Consider the following 26,462-nt stretch of genomic DNA (forward strand, 5'->3'; position numbering starts at 1 on the left):
ACGTGGCAACCGCAGACAGGCGTAAGACCCAAGTCAGGGAATAGGCACAGTTGTGGCGGATTTCCATCCAATCACATGATTTGCAGATTCCACTTGAAAGGCACACATGGAGGTTTATCGGATGGCATACTCTGATGTGTGTCTGCCACCAGCACTTCTGCCAACCAAGCTGAGTGTAAATATTACCAAATTCAAGTTACTGCTTTGAAATTTCACCCGATACTGCAGAACCATAATATTTAGCGACAGGACTTTAGTTGGTAAAATGCCAGGACATAGGCAATCCATGATGAGGCGATGCCAGCGTTGAACTGGGGTGTGCACAGTGAGAAGTCTTACAACACCAGGTTAAAGTCCAACAGGTTTATTTGGAATCACTAGCTTTCGGAGCGTAGCTCCTTCATCAGGTGACTCACTTTAACCTGGCGTTGTAAGACTTCTTAATAGGCAATCCAGGTTGCAAAGGTCCAGATTGAAAATACTGTATTTTTATTTATTCTTTCATGAGCTGTCGCTGGCTAGGCCAGCATTTATTGGCCATCCCGAATTGCCGTGGAGAAGGTGGTGGTGAACTGCTGTAGGCTCAACAAAAGTGATTCTAATTTTAGAGGATGCAATTGAAATAAGAAAATAGGTGTGGACAACAACAATTTAGTCAGGATTATCTTGGCACTTTAGCGAGAGTGAAATTCTCAGTGTTACGTGGATTTAGCTGCAACTTGTTGACAGTAGCGAGACTTGAGGGGGAGAAAATGGGGCGGGATTCTAAGTCATCATGCCCGCCGGAAAACGAGCGAGAATCGCTCCGAACTTTTTCCTCGGGACTAGCAGGACCGCGGCGTGCGTCCCGCAGCTCTTGCTGCCGGCGGGGCCCTGCTGGACAGACGGTGTGGCCGCGCCTGTGCACAGCGGCCGCAAGTGGGTTCGCGCATGTGCGTGGCGGCCCACCTCAGCACGGATGCCGTTGACATGGCAGAGCCACACAGCGGCCATGCGCAGAGGAAGATAGGTCGGTCCCAGATCACGGGTCGTCGAGGCCCCCCCCCCCCGGTGTCCGTTTGCCACGTCCCCCATCCCCCCCTCCACCATAACGCCCACAACAGCCGTAGCTCCGAGTTCCCAACGGGCGGAACCACGCTATGAACGAATTTTAAAAAAACAAGGGAATCGGAAGCTGCAGATTTCTTCAAGAGTTTCATTAACTCACTTTTCTTACCTTTGAGATGAAAAGTCCCTTCTACATGATAGACTGGACAGCAACACCCATGCTGCCTTGTCCAGCAATGTCTTAAGGAGGTAACAGCGAGGGTAGACAATGGTAATGATGTGGATGTAATTTATTTTCAAACAGTCTCTGGTAATTTGCCCCAAAATGGACTAATAAATAAGGTCAGAGAACGTGGAGTTAGGGGACAAGTGGCAGAATGAATTACCAGCTGGCTTCAAGACAGAAAGCTGAATGGGAATAAAGGGTAATTATTTGTGGCTGCAGAAGCTGGGGGTGGTGTTCCGCATGAATCCATGCTGGGACACACAAACATTTTGGCACATGGAGAAGATATCCCACTAAGTACAGGAGAGCAGGATTTTCCCCCTTTCCTTTCATCATTGCCACCGCTGCGCTTTTTCGTTAAGGCGTTGAGACTCCGATCATAATTCAGTTTGTTGGACATGTTGTACCCATTCTGTTGTTCACTGCCATTAAGGGCAATGCTGCCATGTTTCAAGAAGTCATTTGTTTGACAATGAATGTGAGATAGTGCACTTTGGTAGGAAGGATAGACACTTGTTACCTAGAATGTACAAGTCTAGGTAGGGAACAGGTACAAAGGAATCTTGGAGTACAAATACGTCAATCACCATAAGTTGACCATAAGCCCATAAAAATTGAAATCAAGCACTGGATTTTAGTTCCAGGAAATAGAATTGAAAAGTAGGCAAGTTATGTTAAACTTGCATCGAACCTTGGTTACACCACACTTCGAGTACTGCCTGCTGTTCTCGTCACCACGATATTATAAAAAAATATATAGAGGCACTGGAGAGGGTGCAGAGAAGATTTACAAAGATAATACCAGAAATCCATGGATACTGTATTCGGAAAGAATGAACAAACTCTGTCTCTTCTCTCTCAAAAAAAGAAGGCAGCGGGCAAAAGAGGCCTTTAAAGTTATGAAGATTATTTGATAGAGTGGATACTAAGAGAATGTTTCCTTCTGGGGGTCATATAAGATAGTCACCAAGAAATCCAATAGGGAATGTAGAAGAAAGGTTGCACCCAAAGTGATAAGAATGGGGAACTTGAACCAGAGGAAATGATTGACGTGAGTGGCATAGATGCATTTATGGAGACACTAGGCCAATGTGTGAGGAAGAGCGGAATAAATGGTTATGATTGTCAGGGCTAGATTCTCCGGTCTCCCAGCTGCACGTGTCTCGCCGGCGCGCTGTTCGCTGGCAGTGGGAGTCTGTACTCCCGCTGCTTGCCAATGGGATTTCCCATTGAAACCGCCCCCATGCCACCAGGAAAGTCACGGGAGGGGTTGTGCTACCAGTGGGAAAAGCAAATCACAATGGCCTGAGAATTCCAGCTCATATTTAGATGAGAAAAGATGGGAGAAGTCTCAAGGGGAGCTTAAGTACCACATGGACTGGTTGGGCTGAGTGCTCTGTTTCTATTCCATACATCCGGGGCGGAATTCTCCAGGCGTTCGCTGATGGTGGGATACTCTGTTCCTGCCTGCATTGCAACCCCGCTCTCCGGGTTCCCAGCAGCGCGGGACATCTTCAGTGGGAAATCCTATTGACAAGCGGCGGGAGTAGAGAATCTCGCCACCAGCGAATGGCACGGCCAAATTCTCCGTCCTTGCGAGCAGAAATAGCAGGGTGGCCTCGCAACAGAGAACCCCGGCTCCTATCTAATCCTGTGCAAAACCACAGACTTTCAAACTTATTCTTCACATTCAAGCACAGTAATCAGCATGAAGGAGTCGCAACTAATGTCAAACATGACACCAACTCAGCTTCACAATTCTATTGCTTTATTGGTTTTAGCTGTCTATTATTCTTGCTGGCATTTGTCAAGGATGCCAAATTCAGAGCTCTAGTGTGTTCGGCCTTCAAAAACTTTTGAAAGCTGTGACAGCACAAGATGGCGCCGAAGCATGACGACTCTCTGTCAGCTCTCCCTAACAGATCTACTTTTTACTTATCTTACAATTGTTCTAATCTTTCCACCCAATGCCGGTGTTATGTAGTTACATCGTGCACCTTGTGTTGCCCTATTATGCATTTTCTTTTATTTCCTTTTCTTTTCGTGTCCTTAATGATCTGTTGAGCTGCTCGCAGAAAAATACTTTTCACTGTACCGTGATACACGTGACAATAAATAAAAATCCAAATTCAAAAATCCAAGTAAATGTTTCATGGGTTTATTTCCATCGGTGCCATTATTTTACTTCTTTTATGCGCTGTACACAACCTCAAGTGCAGAAATTGCAGTTGTCCTTCAAAAGAAAGCAAATCCTTCCCCTTCCTGAATTCAAGTTTGTGTTCGATCTGAGGAATCTGCTAAAAGATGCGGTCCTGAAGCTGCTGTCTGTCTCTGATAGACCTTTGACCTTTTTCAGAGCTGTGGTGAAGAGTCTTAATGACTCGAAACGATGGGCGTGATTCTCCCAAAAGGGAACCAAGTCCCCTAGTGAGCACATTTAGCTGCGTGTTTCCTGCCACTCGCAGTGCTATGAAACATGTGACTATTGCGTTGAATAAGGGGCCTGAACGGGGAACACGCGGCCAAGGCCGCTCATAGCCCCGATTTGTACTGTGGGGAGCTCCGCTCACCGGATCTCACCATTGTAGCGAGAGGTCAGGAGGCCATTTAAAAATGGCTTCCTGATGTCCAAGGCCCCTGAAAGAATCCCCAACCCCCCTCCCTCAAGCCCGAATGCTCAGGGAATTGAGGTTGTTTTCGTTAGAGAGGAGAAGGCTGAGAGGTGACTTAATAGAGACATATAAGATAGTCAGAGGGTTAGATAGGGTGGACAGTGAGAGTCTTTTTCCTCGGATGGTGATGACCAACACGAGGGGACATAGCTTTAAATTGAGGGGTGATAGATATAGGACAGATGTCAGAGGCAGTTTCTTTACTCAGAGAGTAGTAGGGGTGTGGAACGCCCTGCCTGCAACAGTAGTAGACTCGCCAAATTTAAGGGCATTTAAGTGGTCACTGGATAGACATATGGATGAAAATGGAATAGTGTAGGTCAGATAGGCTTCAGATGGTTTCACAAATCGGCGCAACATCGAGGGCCGAAGGGCCCGTACTGCACTGTAGTGTTCTATGTTCTATGTGCTATGTTCTAGTTCTGCTTTCACCCGCCAGAAACAACCTGCTCGCATCTATCCTATCTATTCCCTTCATAATTTTAAATGTTTCTATAAGATCCCCCCTCATCCTTCTAAATTCCAACGAGTACAGTCCCAGTTTACTCAACCTCTCCTCATAATCCAACCCCTTCAGCTCTGGGATTAACCTAGTGAATCTCCTCTGCACACCCTCCAGTGCCAGTATGTCCTTTCTCAAGTAAGGAGACCAAAACTGAACACAATACTCCAGGTGTGGCCTTACTAACACCTTATACAATTGCAACATAACCTCCCTAGTCTTAAACTCCATCCCTCTAGCAATGAAGGACAAAATTCCATTTGCCTTCTTAATCACCTGTTGCACCTGTAAACCAACCTTCTGTGACTCATGCACTAGCACACCCAAGTCTCTCTGCACAGCGGCATGCTTTAATATTTTATCGTTTAAATAATAATCCCGTTTGCTGTTATTCCTACCAAAATGGATAACCTCACATTTGTCAACATTGTATTCCATCTGCCAGACCCTAGCCCATTCACTTAACCTATCCAAATCCCTCTGCAGACTTCCAGTATCCTCTGCACTTTTCGCTTTACCACTCATCTTAGTGTCATCTGCAAACTTGGACACATTGCCCTTGGTCCCCAACTCCAAATCATCAATGTAAATTGTGAACAATTGTGGGCCCAACACGGATCCCTGAGGGACACCACTAGCTACTGATTGCCAACCAGAGAAACACCCATTAATCCCCACTCTTTGCTTTCTATTAATTAACTAATCCTCTATCCATGCTACTACTTTACCCTTAATGCCATGCATCTTTATCTTATGCAGCAACCTTTTGTGTGGCACCTTGTCAAAGGCTTTCTGGAAATCCAGATATACCACATCCATTGGCTCCCCGTTATCTGCTGCACTGGTAATGTCCTCAAAAAATTCCACTAAATTAGTTAGGCATGACCTGCCCTTTATGAACCCATGCTGCGTCTGCCCAATGGGACAATTTCTATCCAGATGCCTCGCTATTTCTTCCTTGATGATAGATTCCAGCATCTTCCCTACTACCGAAGTTAAGCTCACTGGCCTATAATTTCCTGCTTTCTGCCTACCTCCTTTTTAAACAGTGATGTCACGTTTGCTAATTTCCAATCCACCGGGACCACCCCAGAGTCTAGTAAATTTCGTTAAATTATCGCTAGTGCATCTGCAATTTCCCTAGCCATCTCTTTTAGCACTCTGGGATGCATTCCATCAGGGCCAGGAGGCATGTCTACCTTTAGCCCCATTAGCTTGCCCATCACTATCTCCTTAGTGATAACAATCCTCTCAAGGTCCTCATCAGTCGCTGGCATGTTATTTGTGTCTTCCACTGTGAAGAACGACCCAAAAAACCTGTTCAGTTCCTCAGCCATTTCCTCATTTCCCATTATTAAAACTCCCTTCTCATCCTCTAAAGGACCAATATTTACCTTAGCCACTCTTTTTTGTTTTATATATTTGTAAAAACTTTTACTGTCTGTTTTTATATTCTGAGCAAGTTTACTCTCATACTCTATCTTACTCTTCTTTATAGCTTTTTTAGTAGCTTTCTGTTGCCCCCTAAAGATTTCCCAGTCCTCTAATCCCCCAGCAATCTTTGCCACTTTATATGCTTTTTCCTTCAATTTGATACTCTCCCTTATTTCCTTAGATATCCACGGTCGATTTTCCCTCTTTCTACCGTCCTTCCTTTTTGTTGGTATAAACCTTTGCTGAGCACTGTGAAAAATCGCTTGGAAGGTTCTCCACTGTTCCTCAACTGTTCCACCATAAAGTCTTAGCTCCCAGTCTACCTTAGCTAGTTCGTCTCTCATCCCCTTGTAATCTCCTTTGTTTAAACACAAAACACTAGTATTTGATTTTACTTTCTCACCCTCCATCTGTATTTTAAATTCCACCATATTGTGATCGCTCCTTCCGAGAGGATCCCTAACTATGAGATCATGAATCAATCCTGTCTCATTACAGAGGACAAGATCTAGGACCGCTTGTTTGCTCGTAGGTTCCATTACATACTGTTCTAGGAAACTATCGCGGATACATTCTATAAACTCCTCCTCAAGGTTGCCTTGACCGACCTGGTTAAACCAATCGACATGTAGATTAAAATCCCCCATGATAACTGCTGTACCATTTCTACATGCATCAGTTATTTCTTTGTTTATTGCCTGCCCCCACCATATCGTTACTATTTGGTGGCCGATAGACTACTCCTATCAGTGACTTTTTCGCCTTACTATTCCTGATTTCCACCCAAATGGATTCAACCTTATCCTCCATAGCACCGATGTCATCCCTTACTATTGCCCAGATGTCATCCTTAAATAACAGAGCAACACCACCTCCCTTACCATCCACTCTGTCCTTCCGAATAGTTTGATACCCAAGGTTGGACAGATCACGGCCGCGCTTGCTGGTCCCATCAGGGGGGGGGGGCGAAGGCGCTGGCTGGGCTAATGGTGGAAATGGGAGGGGTGGACCCTTGGAGGTTCCTGCACCTAAGGGAACAGGGTACACTTTTTTCTCAGCAGTCCATAAGGTATACTCGCGAATTGACTTTTTTTTGGTGGGAAAGGCTTTGCTGGCTGGGGTCAAGGGGTCGGAATACTCGGCAATTGCAGTGTCAGATCACGCTCCACATTGGGTGGTTATGGTACTGGAAAAGGGGGTAGCGCAGAGGCCGGGGTGGAAACTGGATGTGGGGCTTTTGGGGAACCAAGTGTTTTGTGAGAAAGTTGAAAAGGTAATTAAGGAATATGTAGGTTTCAACTGTACAGGTGAGGTGTCGAAGGCAGTTGTCTGGGAGGGTCTAATGGCGGTGGTGAGGGGTGAGGTAATTTTGTTTAAGGCCAGGGTGGACAAAGAGGAGAAGTTGGAGCGGCAGAGGGTAATAGATGAGATGTTGGAGGTAGATAGGAGTTATGCGGAGGATGGGGACCCAGTGAAGCTGGAATAGAGGAAGGAACTACAGGCGGGCTTCGAACGACTGTCCACCAGGAAGGTGGTGCGCCAACTGAGACGAGCAAGGGGTGCAGTTTATGAACATGTTAGCAGGTCAGCTCCGGAGGGAGGCAGCGGCAAGGGAAATTCTTCAGGTAAGGGATAGGGCCGGGAAGTTGGTGGTGGCTCCAGAGCTGATTAACAAGGTTTTTGAGGAGTTTTATGAGAGATTGTACAGGTCAGAGCCACCCGGGGGAGACTGAGATGCAGGAATTTCTGGATGGGTTCGAGTACCCGAGGCTAGGGGAGGGGGACAGGGCTACATTAGAAGGAGCAATAGTGGAGCAGGAGATAAAGGATGTGATTGGGAGGATGCAGTTGGGGAAGATGGCAGGGCCGGATGGGTTTCCGGTGGAATATTATAAAAAATTCAAGGATAAGTTTGCGGCCCTTGATGGTGGGGATGTTTGAAGAGGCGATAGGGAAGGGGGTGCTGCCACAAACCTTGGGCATGCATCGATTTCACTGTTGCTAAAAAAAGATAAGGATCCGACGGAGTGTGGGTCATATAGGTCCATATCACTTCTGAATGTGGTCGCCAAAGCATTGCCGAAGGTACTGGCGGGTAGGCTGGAGGAGTGCCTCCCAAATGTGTTAGGTGAGGATCAGACGGGGTTCGTGAAAGGGAGGCAGCTGTTTTGAACATTAGGAGGGTTTTGAACGTCGTTATGGCACCGGCGGAAGGGAAGGAAACCGAGGTGGTTGTGGCATTGGACGCCGAGAAGGCATTCGACCGGGTAGAATGGGGGTACTTGATAGCAGTTCTGGAGCGGTTTGGGATTGGACCAGGATTTGTGAACTGGGTAAAGCTATTATATAAGGAGCCGAAGGCGAGTTTCCGCACAAACAATATCAGCTTGAGATACTTTTCTCTCTACCCTGGGACGAGGCAGGGATGTCCTATGTCCCCCCTGCTGTTTGCACTTGCGATTGAGCCGTTGGCCATTGCATTAAGAAGTTCAGGAGCATGGAAAGGAATAGTGCGGGGGGGGGGGGGGGGGGGGCGGGATAGAGCATAGGGTGTCCTTGTATGCCGACGACTTGCTGCCGTATGTGTCAGAACCGAGTGCGTCGATAGGAGGAATATTGGAGTTACTGCGAGTATTTGGGTCTTTCTTGGGGTACAAGCTGAACCTGGACAAGAGTGAGTGTTTTGTGGTGTCTCGGGTGGACTGCCATTCCGTAGGGCAGGGACTCACTTTAGGAATCTGGGGGTGCAGGTTGCCCGGGAGTGGGGGAGGCTTCGCAGGTACAACATCACTAGTTTGGTGGGGAGAGTGAAAGCCAATCTGGCAAGGTGGGATGGTCTCCCTCTGTCACTGGCGGGTCAGGTGCAGGCGGTTAAAATGAATGCGATTTCTGTTTATTTTTCAATGCCTACTGATTTTCCTCCCAAAGGCTTTTTTCAGGGAGATTGAGTGAAGGATTACCTCATTCATATGGGGAGGAAAGGTGGCCAGAGTGAGGAAGGTGCTGCTATAAAGGGGAAGGCAGGCAGGGGGTTTGGGTCTCCCGAACCTGATGTACTACTACTGGACAGCGAATGTGGAGAAGGTGCGGAGCTGGGTCTGAGGGGTTGATTCCCAGTGGGTCAGAATGGAGGAGAGTTTGTGCAGGGGGTCGGGGCTGAAAGCACTGCAACAGCGCCGCTCCCGATAGCTCCGGGGAAATACTCAGGGAATCCGGTAATAATAGCTTCATTGTAAATCTGGAGGCAGTTTCGCCAACGCTTCGGGTTGGGGGCAGGGTCAAGGGAAATGCCGATTCGGGGGAACCACAGATTTGAGCCAGGGGAGTGGGATGCAAGTTTTCAGAAATGGGAAGAGAAGGGGATTAAGACGCTAAAAGATTTGTTTCTTAGGGGTTGGTTTGCAGGATTGAGGGAGTTGGAAGCGAAGTATGGGCTGGAGCAGGGAGAAATGTTTAGATACATGTAGGTTCGAGGTTTTTTCAGGAAGGAGATACAGAGGTTCCCGGAGGAACTGGCCTCCACATTGCTGGAGGAGGTGCTGACAACAGGGGGACTGGAGAAGGGGGTAGTGTCAGCGGTGTACGGAGCTATTTTGGAAGAGGATAAGATACCACTGAATGGGATCAAAGCAAAGTGGGAGGAAGAGTTGGGAGAGGTCTGGGTAGAGGAGGGGGTCTGGTGTGAAGTGCTCCAGAGAGTAAATGAGAGTAAGTGCGAGGTTGGGGCTGATATAGCTGAAGGTGGTATACAGAGCGCACCTCACAAGGGCGCCGATGAGCCGATTCTTTGAGGGAGTAGAAGACGTGTGTGAGCGTTGTGGGGGGGAGAGGGGGGGGGGGGGTGCCAATCCCGTTCATATGTTTTGGTCCTGTCCAAAGCTGGAGGAGTACTGGAAGGAGGTTTTTAGGGTAATTTCCAAGGTGGTGCACGTGAAACTGGACCCGGGTCCCCGGGAGACCATATTCGGGGTGTCGGATCAGCCAGGGTTGGAAACGGGTGCGGAGGCAGATATCGTAGCCTTCGCCTCGTTGATCGCCTGAAGGCGGATCCTGCTGGGATGGAGAGCAGCCTCTCCACCCTGCGCCCTGGCGTGGCGGGGGGACCTGTTGGAATACTTGACCCTTGAGAAGGTTAAGTTTGAACTGAGGGGAAGGACGGAGGGGTTTTACAAGTCATGGGCATTATTCATTATGCGCTTTCAAGAACTGGATAACATCAAACATTAGTTGGGGGGAGGGATGGGTAGGAGGGTGGGGTTGGAGGGGGGCTGTGTATATTCAGGATGTCTATGGGAAATCCCTGATTCCTTTTTGTCATTTGTTTATGTTAACATGCGGGCTAATGTTTGGGAGTTGGTGGGAGGATGGGATCGTTGTTATTGATATGGGGATTGACATATCTGTTGCTGATTATTGTTTATTGTTGGTGGGTGTAAATCCGGAAGAAAATGCGAAAAAGGAGAATAAAAATATATTTTTTAAAAACTCTGCGTCTCTCAGCACGGATGCTGCCAGGCCAGCTGAGTTTTTCCAGCATTTTCTGTTTTTATTTCAGGTTTCCATCATCCGCAGTGTTTGCTTCGGTTTGACTTTTTTATTGCCTCCAGAAATGTCACGAAAACTACAGTTTGGACCCCGGGTGTATATTAGCTCATTTTAAATTTGGAACTTATGGGTCCATGGGCCCGTTTTCCATGGGAAAGGGATTTTAACGAGCATGAACTATGACATTGCATTGAGAGCAAGTGCTGTCAGTTTATCATTAGTAGCAGACGATTGGCCCCAACAACCTTACCAAGCATAAAATAAATCCTAAATTGGTATCACAGTTGAAGGCACAAATTACATCCCAAAAACAGAAGGTAGCCAAGGGGCTAATAAGAATGAAGAGCTTAAAGAAATTAATATCAGCAGAGAAAACTGGCAGGAGAAACTTAAGGGACTAAAACTAACAACTCCAGAGGGCCTGATGGCCTACGCCCCAGGATTTGTAAAGAGGTAGCTGAAAAGTTATTGGGCAGGAATTTCCGTCTGTTCCCGGCAGCCGGATTCTCCGCTCCCGCTACAGTGAATGGCCGATTTGTCTGAGCGCCAAATTCTCCATCCTCGCTGGCAGCAGTAGCAGCGCGGAGTCGCAACCGAGAGACCCGGCCATTGGTCGGAATTTTCCCACATTCTTTCAGTGTCAGTCCTGTCGGCAAAACCAGGGAGAGTCCCACTGGCGGCAACGGTGGGAAAAGTCACCGAGTATTCAGTCTCCTTAACAGAATTGTGTCCCGTCCCCTCCCCCCCCCCCCCCCCCCCCCCATTGTTTTGTGCCGCGCTCCAGGCAGCTTGCCTCCGGTTCGCCATCCCGCAAAAACCTCATCTCCGTAATCAGTGGAACACTCCTTTTAAACACCTCCCCAGCAATTGTTCCAAATTCCGTCGGGGAGGATGGCTGTCAGGACAACAGCACCACGGGTGGAATTTTCGAAGATTGTGTTGGATCAGGTGAAAGAAGTACTATGAAACTCATTGACCGGGATTCTCCGACCTCGCGGCCCGGTTCTGATGCCGGCGGAAAAAGCAGCGCGAGCCACTTCGGCCTTCCGAGGGGGTTAGTACGGCGCCGGAGTGCTGTTCACTATTCTGGCGCTCGGAAGCCAGCATGCCACGGTAGGCGTGAGTCCGCGCATGCGCGTGGGTTTCCGTCTCCACGCTGGCCCCCGGGCAATATGGCGGAGCCATTTAGAGGCCCAGCGCGGAGGAACTTAGGCACCACATTGACCTAGCCTGCCCGCCGATCGGTAGGCCGCGATCGTGGGCCAGGCCACCAAGCGGGACCATACGTAACCCACGCCGGTGGATGGAGACTTGGAGACTTGGCCGAACTCGGCAGGCACTCGGCCCATCGAGGCGCGGAGAATCGCCGGGGGAGCTGCTTTCAACGGCCCCTGACCGGTGCAGCAGCATTCCCGCTGGTGGCCGAGAATCGGAGCCGGAGAATTGGGAGCCAGCGTCGGAGCGGCATGGCGTGATTCTTGCGCCCCCCCCCCCCCCCCCCCCCCCCGCCCCCGGCGATTCTCCGACCCGGCATGGGGTTGGAGAATCCTGGCCGTTGGGTTTCGTAGCCGTAACAGAAAGTACTCTGCAATTTCATACAGGCGAGGATTAAACAGCTAACTGGGGGGCCCTGGCCTAAACCTGCAGCAAAACTGCCTTTGAGAAAGGGTGCTCCAATCGCAAAGTGAAATTGAAGGGCCTGCCTTTTGAGACATTGGGACCTGTGGCAAACAATGTGAAAACCCCAAATCCTCCAACTCAAAGTGCCAATTCCCCCCCCCCCCCCCCCCCCCCACCACCACTCAATGGTCGGGTCACCCACCTCCACATCACGCAAGAATAAGGGTGTCACGAGCGCACCCCCCCCGCCCCCACCCTCCCCCCCACCCCTTTGCCACCCTGACTGGCAGCAGGCCAACCTCCCCATTCTAAGTGTACGACCCTCTCCCCACCATCCCTCCTCCACCATCTCCCATCCCTCCTCCACACATAATGGGAACCTTGCCCCCAATTGGGTTCCCGAGTGTCATGCATCTGGCCCTGACCCCTGGCATTACCAACCTGACACTGCCTCCATCTGACTTGGTAGGACCCCGGCCTGGTGTCCTAGGGAACCGGCACACGGAGGGCTGCCAGAACTCAGGACTCTGCTGAGTCCCTGGTCGATGACGTGCCTCAGGGTCCGGATGTCGCAGAGCTGCAGGAGCCACAAAGGCAGAGTCACAAGAATCAGGAAGGGTGACAGCATCCCTCCTCGGACTGCAAGGCCGACTGGAGGAGTCCCATTGCCTTCAGTCTGATGAGATGGTGCCGTCACTCCGGCGCAACAAGGCCAACATTGTGAGGGTGGCATCCGCAGTGGAGACCTTGGTGAAGGATGCCCACTCCATGGTGGGGGATGTCCACTCCCTGGTTCAGCTAATGACTTCCATGGCTGGGGGCATGAGCGCCATGGTGCATGGCCAAGTGCAGTGGGGTGGCACGGTGGCGCAGTGTGCAGCACTGCTGCCTCACGGAGCAGAGGGCCCGGGTTCGATCCCAGTCCCGGGTCTCTATCTGTGTGGAGTTTGCAATTCGCCCCCTGTCTGCATGGGTCTCACCCCCAAAAAAGATGTGCAGGATAGGTGGATTAGGCATGCTAAATTGTCACTTAATTGGGGAAAAAAAGATATTGGGTGCTCTAAATTTATAATTAAAAAATTAAGTATGATAGTGCTGTGTCTCTCCCAGCTCCCTCACTGAGGGGGAAGTAAAGCTGTGCCGCTCATCATCCAACTCAATAGCCTGATCCCGCTTTCCCCCATATCCATTGGTCCCCTTTGCCCTAAGTGCTACATCTACTGCTTCTTAAATCCATGTTATGTTTTGGACTCAACTACTTCCTAAGGTAACTCATTCCACAGGCTCACTAATCTCTTGGTGAAGAAATTTCTCCTCATCTCTGTTCTAAATGGTTTACCCGTATCCTCAGACTGTGGCCCCTGGTTTTGGACACACCCAGCATCAGGAACATCCTTCCTGCATCAACCCTGTCCAGTCCTGTTAGAATTTTATAGGTTTCTATGAGATCCCCCCTCATTCTTCTGAACTCCAGCGAATACAATCCTAACCGATTTAACCTCTCCTGATACGTCAGGCCTGCCATCCAAGGAATCAGTCTGGTAAACCTTTGCTGCACTCTCTCTTTAGCTGGGACATTCTTCCTCAGATAAGGAGACCAAAACTGCACACAATATTCCAGGTGTGGCCTCACCAAGACCTGTTTAATTGCAGCAAGACATCGCTGCTCCTGCACTCGAATCCTCTCGCAATGAAGGCCAACGTACTATTTGCCTTCTTTCACTCCTGCTGCACCTGCATGCCTATCTTCATTATTGACTGGTGGTTGCACTGTCCCCTCTCCTAATTTATGGCCATTAAGATAATAGTCTGCCTTCTTGTTTTTGCGACCAAAGTGGATAACCCCACATTTAGCCAAATTATACTGCATCTGCCATTCATTTGCCCACTCACTCAATCTGTCCAAATCACACTGAAGGATCTCTGAATCCTCCTCACAGCTCACCCTCCAACCCAACTTGATGCCATCTGCAAATTTGGAGATGTGACATTTTGTTCCTTCATCTAAATCATTAATATATATTGTGAATAGCTGGGGTCCCAACACCGATCCTGCGGTACCCCACTAGTCACTGCCTGTCAATTTTAAAAAGACCTGTTAATTCTTTGTTTCCTGTCTACCAACCAGTTTTCTATCCATTTCAATACACTACCCCAGTCCCATGCTCTTTAATTTTACAGGTTAATCTTTTATGCAGGGCTTTGTCAGAAGCCTTCTGATAGTCCAAATATACCATATCCACTGACTCACTTTCATCAAATCTACTAGTTAAATCCTCGAAGAATTGCAGTAGATTTGTAAAGCATGATTTCCCCTTCATAAATCCATGCTGACTCCTTCCAGTCCTGCCACATTTTCTAAGTGCTCTGCTATAAAATCTTTGACCAATGGATTCTAGAATTTTCCCCACTACTGACATTAGGCTTACTGGTCTATAATTCCCTGCTTTCTCTCGACCTCCCTTTTTAAATAGTGGAGTTACATTAGCTACACTCCAATCTGCAGGAACTGTTCCACGGTCTATAGAATCCTGGAAGATGACAACTAATGCATCCATTATTTCTCAAGCCACCTCATTCAGTACCCTGTGATGTCGATTATCAGGTCTTGGGGATTTATCAACCTTCAATCCCATTAACTTCCCCAACACTATTTCTCCACTGATATCATGGATTGCAGCTTCACCCTCTGGTGAACTCCCTTTAATGGCAGGAGCCAACTTCCTGCCTCCTACTGTGGATAGTATAGCTCTACAGCAAAAGGGGTAGCAATGAATATAAGTCTGAATGGACATATACACGTCGGGATGTATGAGTACACATTAAGAGTAGTGACAGTATTCAGACCAAACTACCTTGGGTATCCTTGAACCTGCCTTTGTTGACCCTTCAAGAATTCTTCAAATCACGCAGCTCATTGAGAATGAATAAAGACATTTCCACCTTCACCCTTCTGAATGGTATAGTGTAAACAGTAACAACCACCAAGAATGGTGCAGAAACATAGTAAGAAGATTGGCGGGGGAAGAATCAGATTGGAGAGTGTAGGTGAGGAAATCAAGGAATGCTAAAAAAATTGAACAATCCAGCAATTTAAATATTTTAATTTTGGAACAAATTCTAATTTAAAGGCAGAAAAACACTCTAAAACTATTGTTCCCGTTGGAGAAGACAAAGACCCAGGGCATTTGATATGCTCAGTTGTTATGAGGTGCTCAGTATAGATGGAGCCTTTGCCTTAATTAGGAAAATTAAATGTTGGCTTCTTCGGGTGAGATTTTCCAGTCCAACCAACAGCAGGCATCATCGTGGGCGGGTCGAGAAAACTTTGGCCTCAATCTCTTAGCGCTGGAAAATTTACTTACATCAAATTTGACAAGGCAACGTCATGACTGGAGTTCCTAACCTATGGCTGCCACAGACAATGACCTGCCCCCCTCAGAAAGTGGAGACTTTACCGTGTTTGACTTTCCCGCTGAGGATAACCCTGCATCCCATCGTGAGGTAGAATGAAGAGCCGCTGCTTAAAAGTGGTGGATCCGTTTTCAAAAGGGGCAACGTTCCTGCTTTTCCTCCAACTGGAGGATTTGAAAGATAGCAAACTTTGCTTCAGAAGGCTGAGCTGCTCTTGTGCATGGGTTTGTTCACCACTTTGTATCTATTGCTGTTAAACATGAGTGAATCATATCAGCTTTGTTGCTCTTAATGGGTTCTTACGCTGGAAACAGTCTATTTATCTACTAACCACAGCTGACAATAAAACCACAAAGAGGGCTCCTGAAAGCAAAGAAGGTGCAGTTGAGTGTTTTTAAGAAATCCCCAACTCCTATGCTTGGCTAAACAATATACTTGTAGATTTACAGATCCATCTATCATAATCTGTTGAATACAGACACTGGATATATCTGACATTTGTCCAACTTGGTGAATCATTTGGAGATTATAGTGACTCAGGGTCACTTTGATCCTTTAGTGATTCGCCAAGTTGGTTGGCAACCAAATCTGGCGACTCTCAAACCAGTTTGTAAAAATGAAAATGCAAAGGGCATGATGTCTGATGGACACCAATGTCGGAAAACTTGTCTAAAATTCCCCTTCCTGCCATTTTTCAGAGAGCTGTTAACATGCTTAAAGTACACTCCTGTGCTGAAAAAGCTGTGGGGGAATTTCAGGCAACAGTCTCGCACACCTTAACTTTCAGGCTAATGACGTCAATGTTGGTTCATTTTAAAGGCTGTAGTTTTTTTTTCAGAGTTGAGAAAGTGAAGCAAAGAATGAGAAATCAATAGTGGTCCTTTGCTAATAGTGTACGTGGTTGGTTAAAGCCTGTGGAAATTAGGAAGACTAAGGGAGATAAGACGTTCAAGAGACCTTTCAGGTCCTAGAAACAGGAATTAGTGCAGATGAGGATGCAGCAAGCCCCATATCCTAAATCAACCAATTTCCATTTACCCATCACTTCTGAGTTCACTGACTTTACTTTGGCTCTGGGTCAAATTTTAAAATTCACACCCTTGGCATAAAGTTCGCTCCATGGCTTTTCCCCGCCATATCTCTGTTGCCAACACCAGCCCTTAAAACCTCCAATGGTGTCTGAGCTTATTCACCATGGTAGTCAGAACACAAAGGCCACATACTTTTACAAAGCTATGAAACTTGTCTATGTTGGTGGTCAGAAAGAATTGGGTAGACACATGCAAGGAACACAGAAAGTTAACGGATATGTACAACAAGCAATTAAGAAGGCCAATTACATGTTGTCCTTTGTTGCAAGGTATTACAAGAATGCAAAAAAGGCCTTGCTATAATTGGACCAGGCTTTTGTGAGACCACATTTGCGGTACTGAGTGCAGTCCATATATAAGGAAGGAATGTCGAGAGGGCTGGAATACAAGAGCAGGGATGTACTTCTAAGGTTGTATCATGCTCTGGTCAGACCCCATTTGGAGTATTGTGAGCAGTTTTGACCCCATATCTAAGGAAGAATGTGCTGGCCTTGGAAAGGGTCCAGAGGAAGTTCACAAAAATGATCCCTGGAATGAAGAACTTGCCATATGAGGAATGGTTTAGGACTCTGGGTCTGTACTCGTTGGAGTTTAGAATGATGGGGGGGATCTTACTGAAACTTACAGGATCCTGAGAGGCCTGGATAGAGTGGACATGGAGAGGATGTTACCACATGTCGGAAAAACTAGAAATAGAGGACACGATCTCACACTAAAGGGACGATCCTTTAAAGCAGAGATGAGGAGGAATTTCTTCAGCCAGAGGGTGGTGAATCAGTGAAACTCTTTGCCGCAGAAGGCTGTGGAGGCCAAATCACTGAGTGTCTTTAAAACAGAGATGGATAGGTTCTTGATTAATAAGGGGATATGTTAGTTCCTATAAGTTCCAGCTGTAGCCAAGGTTTACTCGATTGCTTCTTGGGAGGATTGTCCTACGATGAGAGGTTGAATAAAGTGGGTCTGTATTCTCTAGGTTTGGGAGAATGAGGAATGATCCATTTAAACATTTAAGATTTTGAGGGTGCTTGACAAGGTAGACGCTGAGATTTAATTTGTCCCCTGGCTGGGAAATCTAAAACAAAGGAGCACGGTCTCGGGACAGGGGAGGTGCTAATCGTACCGGACAGAAACTAGGAGAATCTTCTTCACTGAAAGGGCTGGGAGTCATCGGAATTGTCTAGCCCAGAGGTTTGTGGATGCTCCATCATTCAGTATATTTAAGGCTGAGGTAGACGTGTCTCTTTGTCTCTGGCATACAGGGAATGTTGAGGCAGAAGATCGTTAGTGATTACAATGAATGGCAGTCTGAGCTCGCCCTTCCACTTCTATTCCTTACGTTCTGTTGGTCTGATCTGCTAATTCTGGACATTTGCCATTCCCGATTTTAATCGTTGTACAATTGGCGACCGTGTCTTCACCTAACTAGAAACTAAGCTCTGGAATTTCCCCCTTAAAGCGCTCTACCTCTCGTCCCTCGTTTAAACCTTAAAACCTTAAAACCGACTTTTTAGATCAAGTTCTTTGCTATTCTCCTGACCATGTGACAGGTTTCACATTTTGTTTGCTCAGGCTCCCGTAAAGCGCTTAGGGCGCGGTTGACGACGGTAAAGGCACTATTCAAATGTAGGTTGTTTTCCCGATTTCAACAAGGTGAGAATGCAAGGAGGCCAGAGAGCACCCTGGGAACTCTGTGGGGAGCAAAGTTCAGAGGAGCAATGACCAGAATTAAGAGGAATTAATACCCTGCCTTGTTAACAGATGCATGCACCGTGGTTGGGAATAAAAAGCAGCTGCCATGGTGACCTTTTCTTTCTTTGTTTTGATGCAGAATCACAACAACCGCTGCATGTATGATGGATCTGCGGAGGTACCCGCTGGATGAACAAAACTGCACGCTGGAAATAGAAAGCTGTGAGTACTCTCAGGAGAAACTGTCCCTGAGGCTCCAAATCCTCACCCACTAGCATTAGTCTGACCAAGCATTCAACCCTCTCCCCTTCCCCGTCTCCAAGCCCCAGAAAATAGATCCATTACAATCCTGCATAGATCCTGCAGAGGGCAGCAGAGCGGCGATGCTGATTGGCTGTTGCGGGGAGTGAATTGTGGAAAGCTGCTGTCGGGTGAATTTCTAGAACTAATATATTTCAGGCAGTGGCTAAACCCGAGACACTACACAGGTAGTGTCTCCCACCCATCCTCCTCCTCTAACCAATAAAAAAAGACTGTGTGGTGAGTTGGTGAGGTAAGCTTTTCTTTCCTTTTCCTCTCTCCACCCTTCCACCACCTCTAACCCGTGGGAAGTGTGAAAATCAGGTAAGCTTTTTTTTTCTCTCTGTAATTGTAAAGTGGATAAATGGAAGGGATGGCAGGGAGGGCAGTGCAACGTTCCTCCTGCAGGATGTTCGAGGTGAGGGACACTGTCAGTGGCCCTGCTGAGTTCACCTGCGGGAAGTGTACCCATCTCCAGCTCCTCAAAGACCGTGTTAGGGAACTGGAGCTGGAGCTGGATGAACTGAGGATCATTCGGGAGGCAGAGTCGGTTATAGATAGAACCTACAGGGATGTAGTTACTCCTAAGAATTAAGGTAGCTGGGTGACATTTAAAAGGAGGGGGAAGAAGCAGTCAGTTCAGGGATCCCTTGCGGTTGTTCCGCTCAATAACTGATATACCAATTTGGATACTGTTGGGGGGGGGGGGACCTACCAGAGGTAAGCCACAATGACCAGGTTTCTGGCACTGAGTCTGCCCCTGTGGCTCAGAAGGCAAGGAGGAGAGCAGGACAGCATTAGTTATTGGAGACCCTGCAGTTAGAGGTACAGACAGGCGATTCTGTGGCAGCAATAGAGGCTCACGGTTGGTGTTTTGCCTCCCGGGTGCCAAGGTTCTTGATGTCTCTGATCGTGTTTTCAGGATCCTTAAGGGGGAGGGGGAGCTGCCACAAGTCGTGGTACACATCGGTACCAACGACATAGGTAGGATAAGGGACGGGGATGTAAAACAGGAATTCAGGGAGCTAGGGTGAAAGCCGAGAGCCAGGACAGACCGTGTTGTCATCTCTGGCAGTGTCACGTGCTAGCAAGGTGAGGAACAGGGAGAGAGTGCACTTAAACACGTGGCTACAGGGATGGTGTAGGAGGGAGGGTTTCAGTTACTTGGAGAATTGGAGCACATTCTGGGGAAGGTGGGACCTGTGCAACAGGACAGGTTACACCTGAACCAGAGAGGCACCAATATCCTGGGAGGGAACTTTGCTACAGCTCTTAGGGGTGGTTTAAACTAATTTGGCAGGGGGATGGGAAACTGATTTGTTATCCAGGAGATAGCATTACTGAAGTTCAGGAAGTTGAGGGTAGTGCAGTACTGAGGAAGGTACCAAGGTCACAAGAGTGGACCTGCAGGCATGAAAGTGGTTTGATGTGTGTCTACTTCAATGCGAGGAGCATCAGGAATAAGGTTGATGAGCTTGAAGCATGGATTGGTACCTGGGACTACAATGTTGTGGCTATTACGGAGACGTGGATAGAACAGGGGCAGGAATGGTTGTTGGAGGTTCCGGAGTTTAGATGTTTCAGTGAGATTAGGGAAGATGGTAAAAGAGGTGGACGAGTAGCATTGTTCATCAAGTATAGTATAATGGCTGCAGAAAGGCAGTTTGAGGAGGATCTGGCCACTGAGGTAGTGTGGGCTGAAGTTAGAAATAGAAAAGGAGCGATCACTTTGTTCAGAGTTTTCTATAAGCCCCCAAACAGTAACAGAGATGTGGAGGAAAAGATTGCAATGCAGATTTTGGATAGGTGCAGTGGTCACAGGGTGGTTGTCATGGGTGACTTTAACTTTCCAAATGTTGATTGGAACCATTGTAATTCGAATAGTTTTGATGGGGCTGTTTTTATCCAGTGTGTGCAGGAGGGTTTCCTCACACAATATGTGGATAGACCAACAAGAGGCGGGACCACATTGGATTTGGTACTAGGTAATGAACCAGAACAAGTGTTAGATTTGATTGTGGGAGAGCACTTTGAAGATAGTGACCACAATTCGGTGACTTTCATTATAGCAATGGAGATGGCTAGGAACATATGGCAGGGCAAGGTTTGTAACTGGGGGAAGGGTAATTACAATGCAATTAGGCAAGAATTGGGGAGCATAAGATGGAAACAGAAACTGTCAGGGATGGGCACAATTGAGATGGGGAGCTTGTTCAAGGAGAAAATGCTGCATGTCCTTGATATGTACGTCCCTGACAGGCAGGGAGGAAATGGTCGAGTGAGGGAACCATGGTTTACAAAAGAGGTTGAATGTCTTATCAAGAGGAAGAAGCGGGCTTATGTAAGGATGAGAAAACAACGTTCGGTTAGGGCACTTGAGGGATACAAGATAGCTGGGATGGAACTCAAGAAAGGGCTTAGGAGAGCTAGGAGGGGGCATGAGAAGTCCTTGGCGGGTAGGATCAAGCAAAACCCCCAGACTTTTTACACTTATGTGAGGAATAAAAGAATGACCAAGGTGAAGTTAGGGACGGTCAAGGACAGTAGTGCGAACGTGTGCATGGAGTCTGAAGATGTAGGAGAGGCCCTAAATGAATACTTTTCTTCAGTGTTCACAAAGCAGAGGGGCCATATTGTTGAGGAGGATAGTGCGATACAGGCTGGTAGGCTGCATGAAGTAGATATTCGGAAGGAAGATGTGTTATAAATTTTGAGAAGCCTGAGGATAGATAAGTCCCCTGGGCCTGATGGGATATATCCTAGGATTCTTTGGGAGGCGAGGGATGAGATTGCAGAGCCTCTGTCTACAGGAATAGTGCCAGAAGATTAGAGAGAGGCGAATGTTGTCCCCTTGTTCAAGAAAGGGAATAGGTATAACCCTGGGAATTATAGGCCGGTTGGTCTCACTTCGGTCATGGGTAAATTATTGGAAAGGGTCCTGAGGGATAGGATTTATGATCATTTGGAAAGATGCAGCTTAATCCAGGATAGTCAGCACGGATTTGTGAGGGGTAAGTCTTGCCTCACAAGTTTGATTGTATTCTTTGAGGAGGTAACTAAGTACATAGATGAGGGTAGAACAGTTGATGTTGTATACGTGGATTTTAGTAAGGTGTTTGATAAGGTGCCCCATGGTCGGCTCATGCAGAAAGTAAGGAGGCATGGCATAGAGGGAAATTTGGCTGATTGGATCAGTAACTGGCTATCACATAGAAGACAGAGGGTGGTGGTAGATGGTAAATTTTCATCCTGGAGCCCAGTCACCAGAGGTGTACCACAAGGATCAGTGCTGGGTCCTCTGCTATTTGTGATTTTTATCAATGACTTGGATGATGGAGTTGAAGGTTGGGTTAGTAAATTTGCTGATGACACCAAGATTGGTGGAGTAGTGGATAATGTGGAGGGCTGTCGTAGGCTGCAAAGAGACATTGATAGGATGCAGAGCTGGGCTGAAAAGTGGCAGATGGAGTTTAACCCTGATAACTGTGAGGTGATTCATTTTGGTAGGACAAATTTAAATGCGGTTACAGGGTTAACGGCAGAGTTCTGAAGAATGTGGAGGAGCAGAGAGATCTCGAAGTTCATGTCCATAGATCTCTGAAAGTTGCCACCCAAGTGGATAGAGCCATGAAGAAAGCCTATAGTGTGTTAGCATTTATTAACAGGGGATTGAGTTTAAGAGCCGTGAGGTTATGCTGCAACTGTACAAGACCTTGGTTAGATCATTTTTGGAGTATTATGTACAGTTCTGGTCACCTCATAGGAAGGATGTGGAAGCATTGGAAAGGGTGCAAAGGAGATTTACCAGGATGCTGTCTGGATTGGAGGGTAGGTCTTATGAGGAAAGGTTGAGGGAGCTAGGGCTTTTCTCATTGGAGCGAAGGAGGATGAGAGGTGACTTAATTGAGGTGTATAAGATGATGAGAGGGATAAATAGTGTGGATGTTCAGCAACTTTTTCATCAGGTGGATGTAGCTGTTACAAGGGGGCATAACTATAAGGTTCATGGTGGAAGATATAGGAGGGATGTCCAAGGGAGGTTCTTTACTCAGAGAGTGGTTGAGGCGTGGAACGCGCTCCCAGCTATGGTAGTGGAGTCGGACACTTCAGGAACCTTCAAGCGGTTATTGGATAGGCATACGGAGTGCACTAGAATGATTGGGAGTAGGTTGATTTGATCTTACTTTCAGACTAGTTCGATACTTCATCGTGGGCCGAAGGGAATGTGCTGTGCTGTACAGTTCTATGTTCTATGTTCTACAATTCATAATGTAATTTAACATTTTAAATAGAGGGTAGATTGTTTTTTTTAAAACATTATTTCTTTCTTTAATGTTTTGGCGTGTGTTTGTGTCTCCACATGGGAAAACTGCAGCCGGGAGTCAGAAAGCATTAAATGCTTCATCATTTCAGTTTGATTAGGCAGCAGTCTGATGCTTATCTACAACATGGGACGAATAATGCTTAAATTTTAATCAGATTCAGCCTGAATGAAGGAAACACTGGGATGCAATTTGTTCTCCGTGCGCTTTATTACGCATGACTTCACATGCTGCTGGACCCCGCGGGCTTGTGCAGAGACCTACTTAATAATCAGGAGTTTTCAGCCTAGTGCAAAAGCAGTTTGTCAAGATGCCTGGGCCATTTAGTCCATTGTTTCAGCCCAGGACGTTATATATGTTTCATTCATGTGTGCACAAACAATAGAGGAAGATTTAAGTGAAAAGCGGGTGGTGGGGGAGTGGAGGGGATGTGGCTGGCAGAGGGTGGGGTGAGGGTTGCTCCATCCCCACCGCAATTATGCCAGCAGTCAGGAGTGGGCCGTTGGGCTGGCCCATCCGCCAATTGATTCCTCTATTTCAGCGGTTCACGAAGGCGGCTCACCAACTCCTTTTGAAGGGCAACTAGGGATGGGCAATAAATGTTGGCCTAACCAGCGGGTCCCACATCCCGTGTCTGAATTTTTAAAAAACCTTTAAGGGCCTCAAAATGCCGCCATCAGGATTTAACTGGTGGCGGGAGAGGCCCATGCCAACCACCCAGCATTGTGGGCTTCTGGCATTCCCACTGCAAGGTGTGAGTCCAACCAAGTTCCGCCTCCCCGCCCGGTTCATCAGCCCCAACACCTAGCCCTACCCCTGGAACCTGGCCCGCCACCTCTCTTCTTCCCCATCCCCCCCCCCCCCCCCCCCCCCCCCCCCCCCCACCCCACCACCACCACCACCCCACTTCAGTTCTGACGGAACACACAATCAGCCATTCTTCTCCTGGGTGGGCTTCCCGCAGCTTTTTGGCTGGAGTTACAAGGACTCCAGTGCCCGTCAACCCCAGCACCAGGAACAGCTTCATTACTGCAATTGTAATCTTAAGCAAACTTCCTCAACAGCTTCACAAGCTCGTTCCATGAGTTGCTGATGCACACAGACTATAGCAAAATCACAGGTTCTAATGTTCCAGTGTGTACTGAGTCAAGCAGTGTGTTGCTGGCCTCTTACAAGTCTTCAGCACTCTTGAATGATGCAGGTGAAAACTGGCTGTGGGACCCACATCCGATTGCTATCTCTGGTTACTCCAACTACAAGTGCAATTAAGGTTGCCCAGGCTCCGGTATTTATTGACAATTTATTGACACTAATTGCCCTTAGTGTTGGGTGGGGTTACTGGGTTATAGGGATAGGGTGGATATGTTGACCTTGGATAGGGTGCTCTTTCCAAGAGCCGGTGCAGACTCGATGGGCCGAATGGCCTCCTTCTGCACTGTAAATTCTATGATAATCTATGATAAGGGAACCATTTGCAGACTCACTGTTCAGAGCAATGTCCACGTGGAAGAGACTGATCCCAGCCAGGAACTGACACCTTCAAACAAAAAGAGTCGGAGTAGGAAAATTGTCAGAAAGAAATAAACTCCAATCTATCAAATCAATTAGTGAAAACTGACCTTTATGTGAAAAAATATATCTGACCAAATATTTCTGAGGAACTGGGTGATTTGCTGCCAGGATCGAAAGTGACAGCTGGCACCACACTGACAAACAACAGGCCCCCTTGTTGCAGCATTTTTCTGCCACTGGCCAATTAATAGGCCATTGCTGGGCTGCCCTGCATTGAGGAGGGTGAATTGCCCCATAGAACTTCCATCCTAATGAGGGGGCCAGCAGCTGAGCAGTGCCACTGCTAAGTGTCTAGCGCTGAGGCTGCAGCAACAGGATGAGGGTGGCTTAATGCCCAGACACTCTGGAAGAGCAGCTTGGTTTTGGGGAGGGAAGTTGGCAACAGGCAGGCATGCCCCAGTGATCAGGCTGTGGAGGGAGTGTCATGGTGCACTGCCGGACCCTTGGTTGTTGCCAGCGGGGCACTTCCGTGAGCCATGGAGTGCCAAATACAGAGAGCTTCACCTCAGGCCCCTTGGAACCCACTGGAAAGCTTCCAAAATCTGCCTGACAATCTCTCCTTATGCCTCCAGGCCCCCTGATGCGGGTATAATGCACTCAGGGACTGCGGGTGGCCCTTAACAGAGACATTAAATAGCTTGTTGGCTACCTGACAGATTATTGTGCCATTAAGGTTCCCAACGCTGGCAAAATGGCAGTAGGAAGTGGTCAGCTGCCTCTCGTGATGCATATCCCTATCATATTGTGGTGCCCTACACTCCCTAACTCCCTACCATGGACAAGGAAAATTCCACACTTTACCTGTGCTTGTGTAGTCCCTTCCAACGTAATATAAAATTTAGCTCAATGGGCTAGACAGCTGGTTTGTAATGCAGAATAAGGCCAGCAGCGCAGGTTCAATTCCCTTCCCGACTTACCCGAACAGGCGCTGGAATGTGGCGACTAGGGGCTTTTCACAGTAACTTCATACTTGTGACAATAAGAGATTATTATTATAAGTTTTCCATATTATCTTTCTGACTATTTTGTTCTAGTTCATTCAAGTTGGATTCTTGTCTACCCACTCTACAAATTTTAACCTTTTACAATTCATTTTAACCGTGAAATACTTCTTTTTCGATCGAACTCCCGGCAGAGCATGTTTTTTAAACCATGTACATTTTCATTGGTTGGAAACTACCTTCAGGGGCCAGCGTGAGGACCAATGAAAACCTGAGATTGTGACTAACAAATTCATCCAATTGCACGTGAAACGTCCAAACCTCTATGTAAACTTTTACAAAGCATTGTTGTGGGATTACTGGGGAGGTCCTGTTTTTATTGGGTTGCGTGCAGGAGGAAATGCCAAAAAGAAAGCTCTTCATTTGTGATTTCCTTTTGATACCATGAAACAAGTGAGAGAAGAAAATTAACTTCAAGCTGAGCAATTTCATTCAAGTCCCACTAAAGAAAGAGAAGGAAGTCAGTGCACAGAAGTCCATACTGGTTAGTTTAAGTCAGTGAGAAATCTGCAGTATCCATGCATTATGCCTCTGGTTTTGGGGTGCTAATTCACATACATGTGTTGCCTCCTCCTTCCCCCAAGGTCATGTTGACTAAATACTAATGGAATGTGCCAAGGTGAGGAAGGAAGGCTTTAACTAAGATAAAGGTCAAATTGAAGGGGGAATCAACCCCTTCTGCTTAACCAGATTTAATTGTAGCAGTGTGCGGAGAGCATTACAGCAGAGACCCTGTGGTTCAGGGACTGGTTGGTGGAAAGAGGAATTCTAACAGAAAGAGAAGAAAGTTCTGAAGACTAGGACTGTAAAAAGGATTTATTTGGCCGTATCTTATGCTCATTAATTCTAGCTTTAGATTCTTCCACAAGTGGAAATGTTGGGCCCAATTTTAACTCTGTGCAAGGCTTTGAGTGAGTTAAAATTTGGCACATTATCTCTACATCAACCATGGTTTCATAATTTTATCGACCTTCTGCTAATTCTTTCCTTTTCAAGCTGCAACCAAATTAGTCTTTCCCAATAGTTC

The 26,462-nt window shown here is 47.3% G+C and overlaps 1 protein-coding gene across 3 annotated transcripts in view; it reads left to right on the forward strand.

Moving 5' to 3' along the window:
- The window catches only part of gabrb3 (gamma-aminobutyric acid type A receptor subunit beta3), a 628,623-nt gene that overhangs the window by 536,079 nt on the left and 66,082 nt on the right, over positions 1-26,462 (forward strand). For all 3 annotated transcript variants that reach the window (XM_038817632.1, XM_038817635.1, XM_038817634.1), the window contains one exon: positions 18,380-18,462. In XM_038817632.1, the coding sequence (XP_038673560.1) occupies positions 18,380-18,462 (83 nt within the window). The remainder of the gene's footprint in view (positions 1-18,379; positions 18,463-26,462) is intronic.

Source organism: Scyliorhinus canicula, chromosome 14 (genome assembly GCF_902713615.1).
Source record: "Scyliorhinus canicula chromosome 14, sScyCan1.1, whole genome shotgun sequence".
NCBI lineage: Eukaryota > Metazoa > Chordata > Chondrichthyes > Carcharhiniformes > Scyliorhinidae > Scyliorhinus > Scyliorhinus canicula.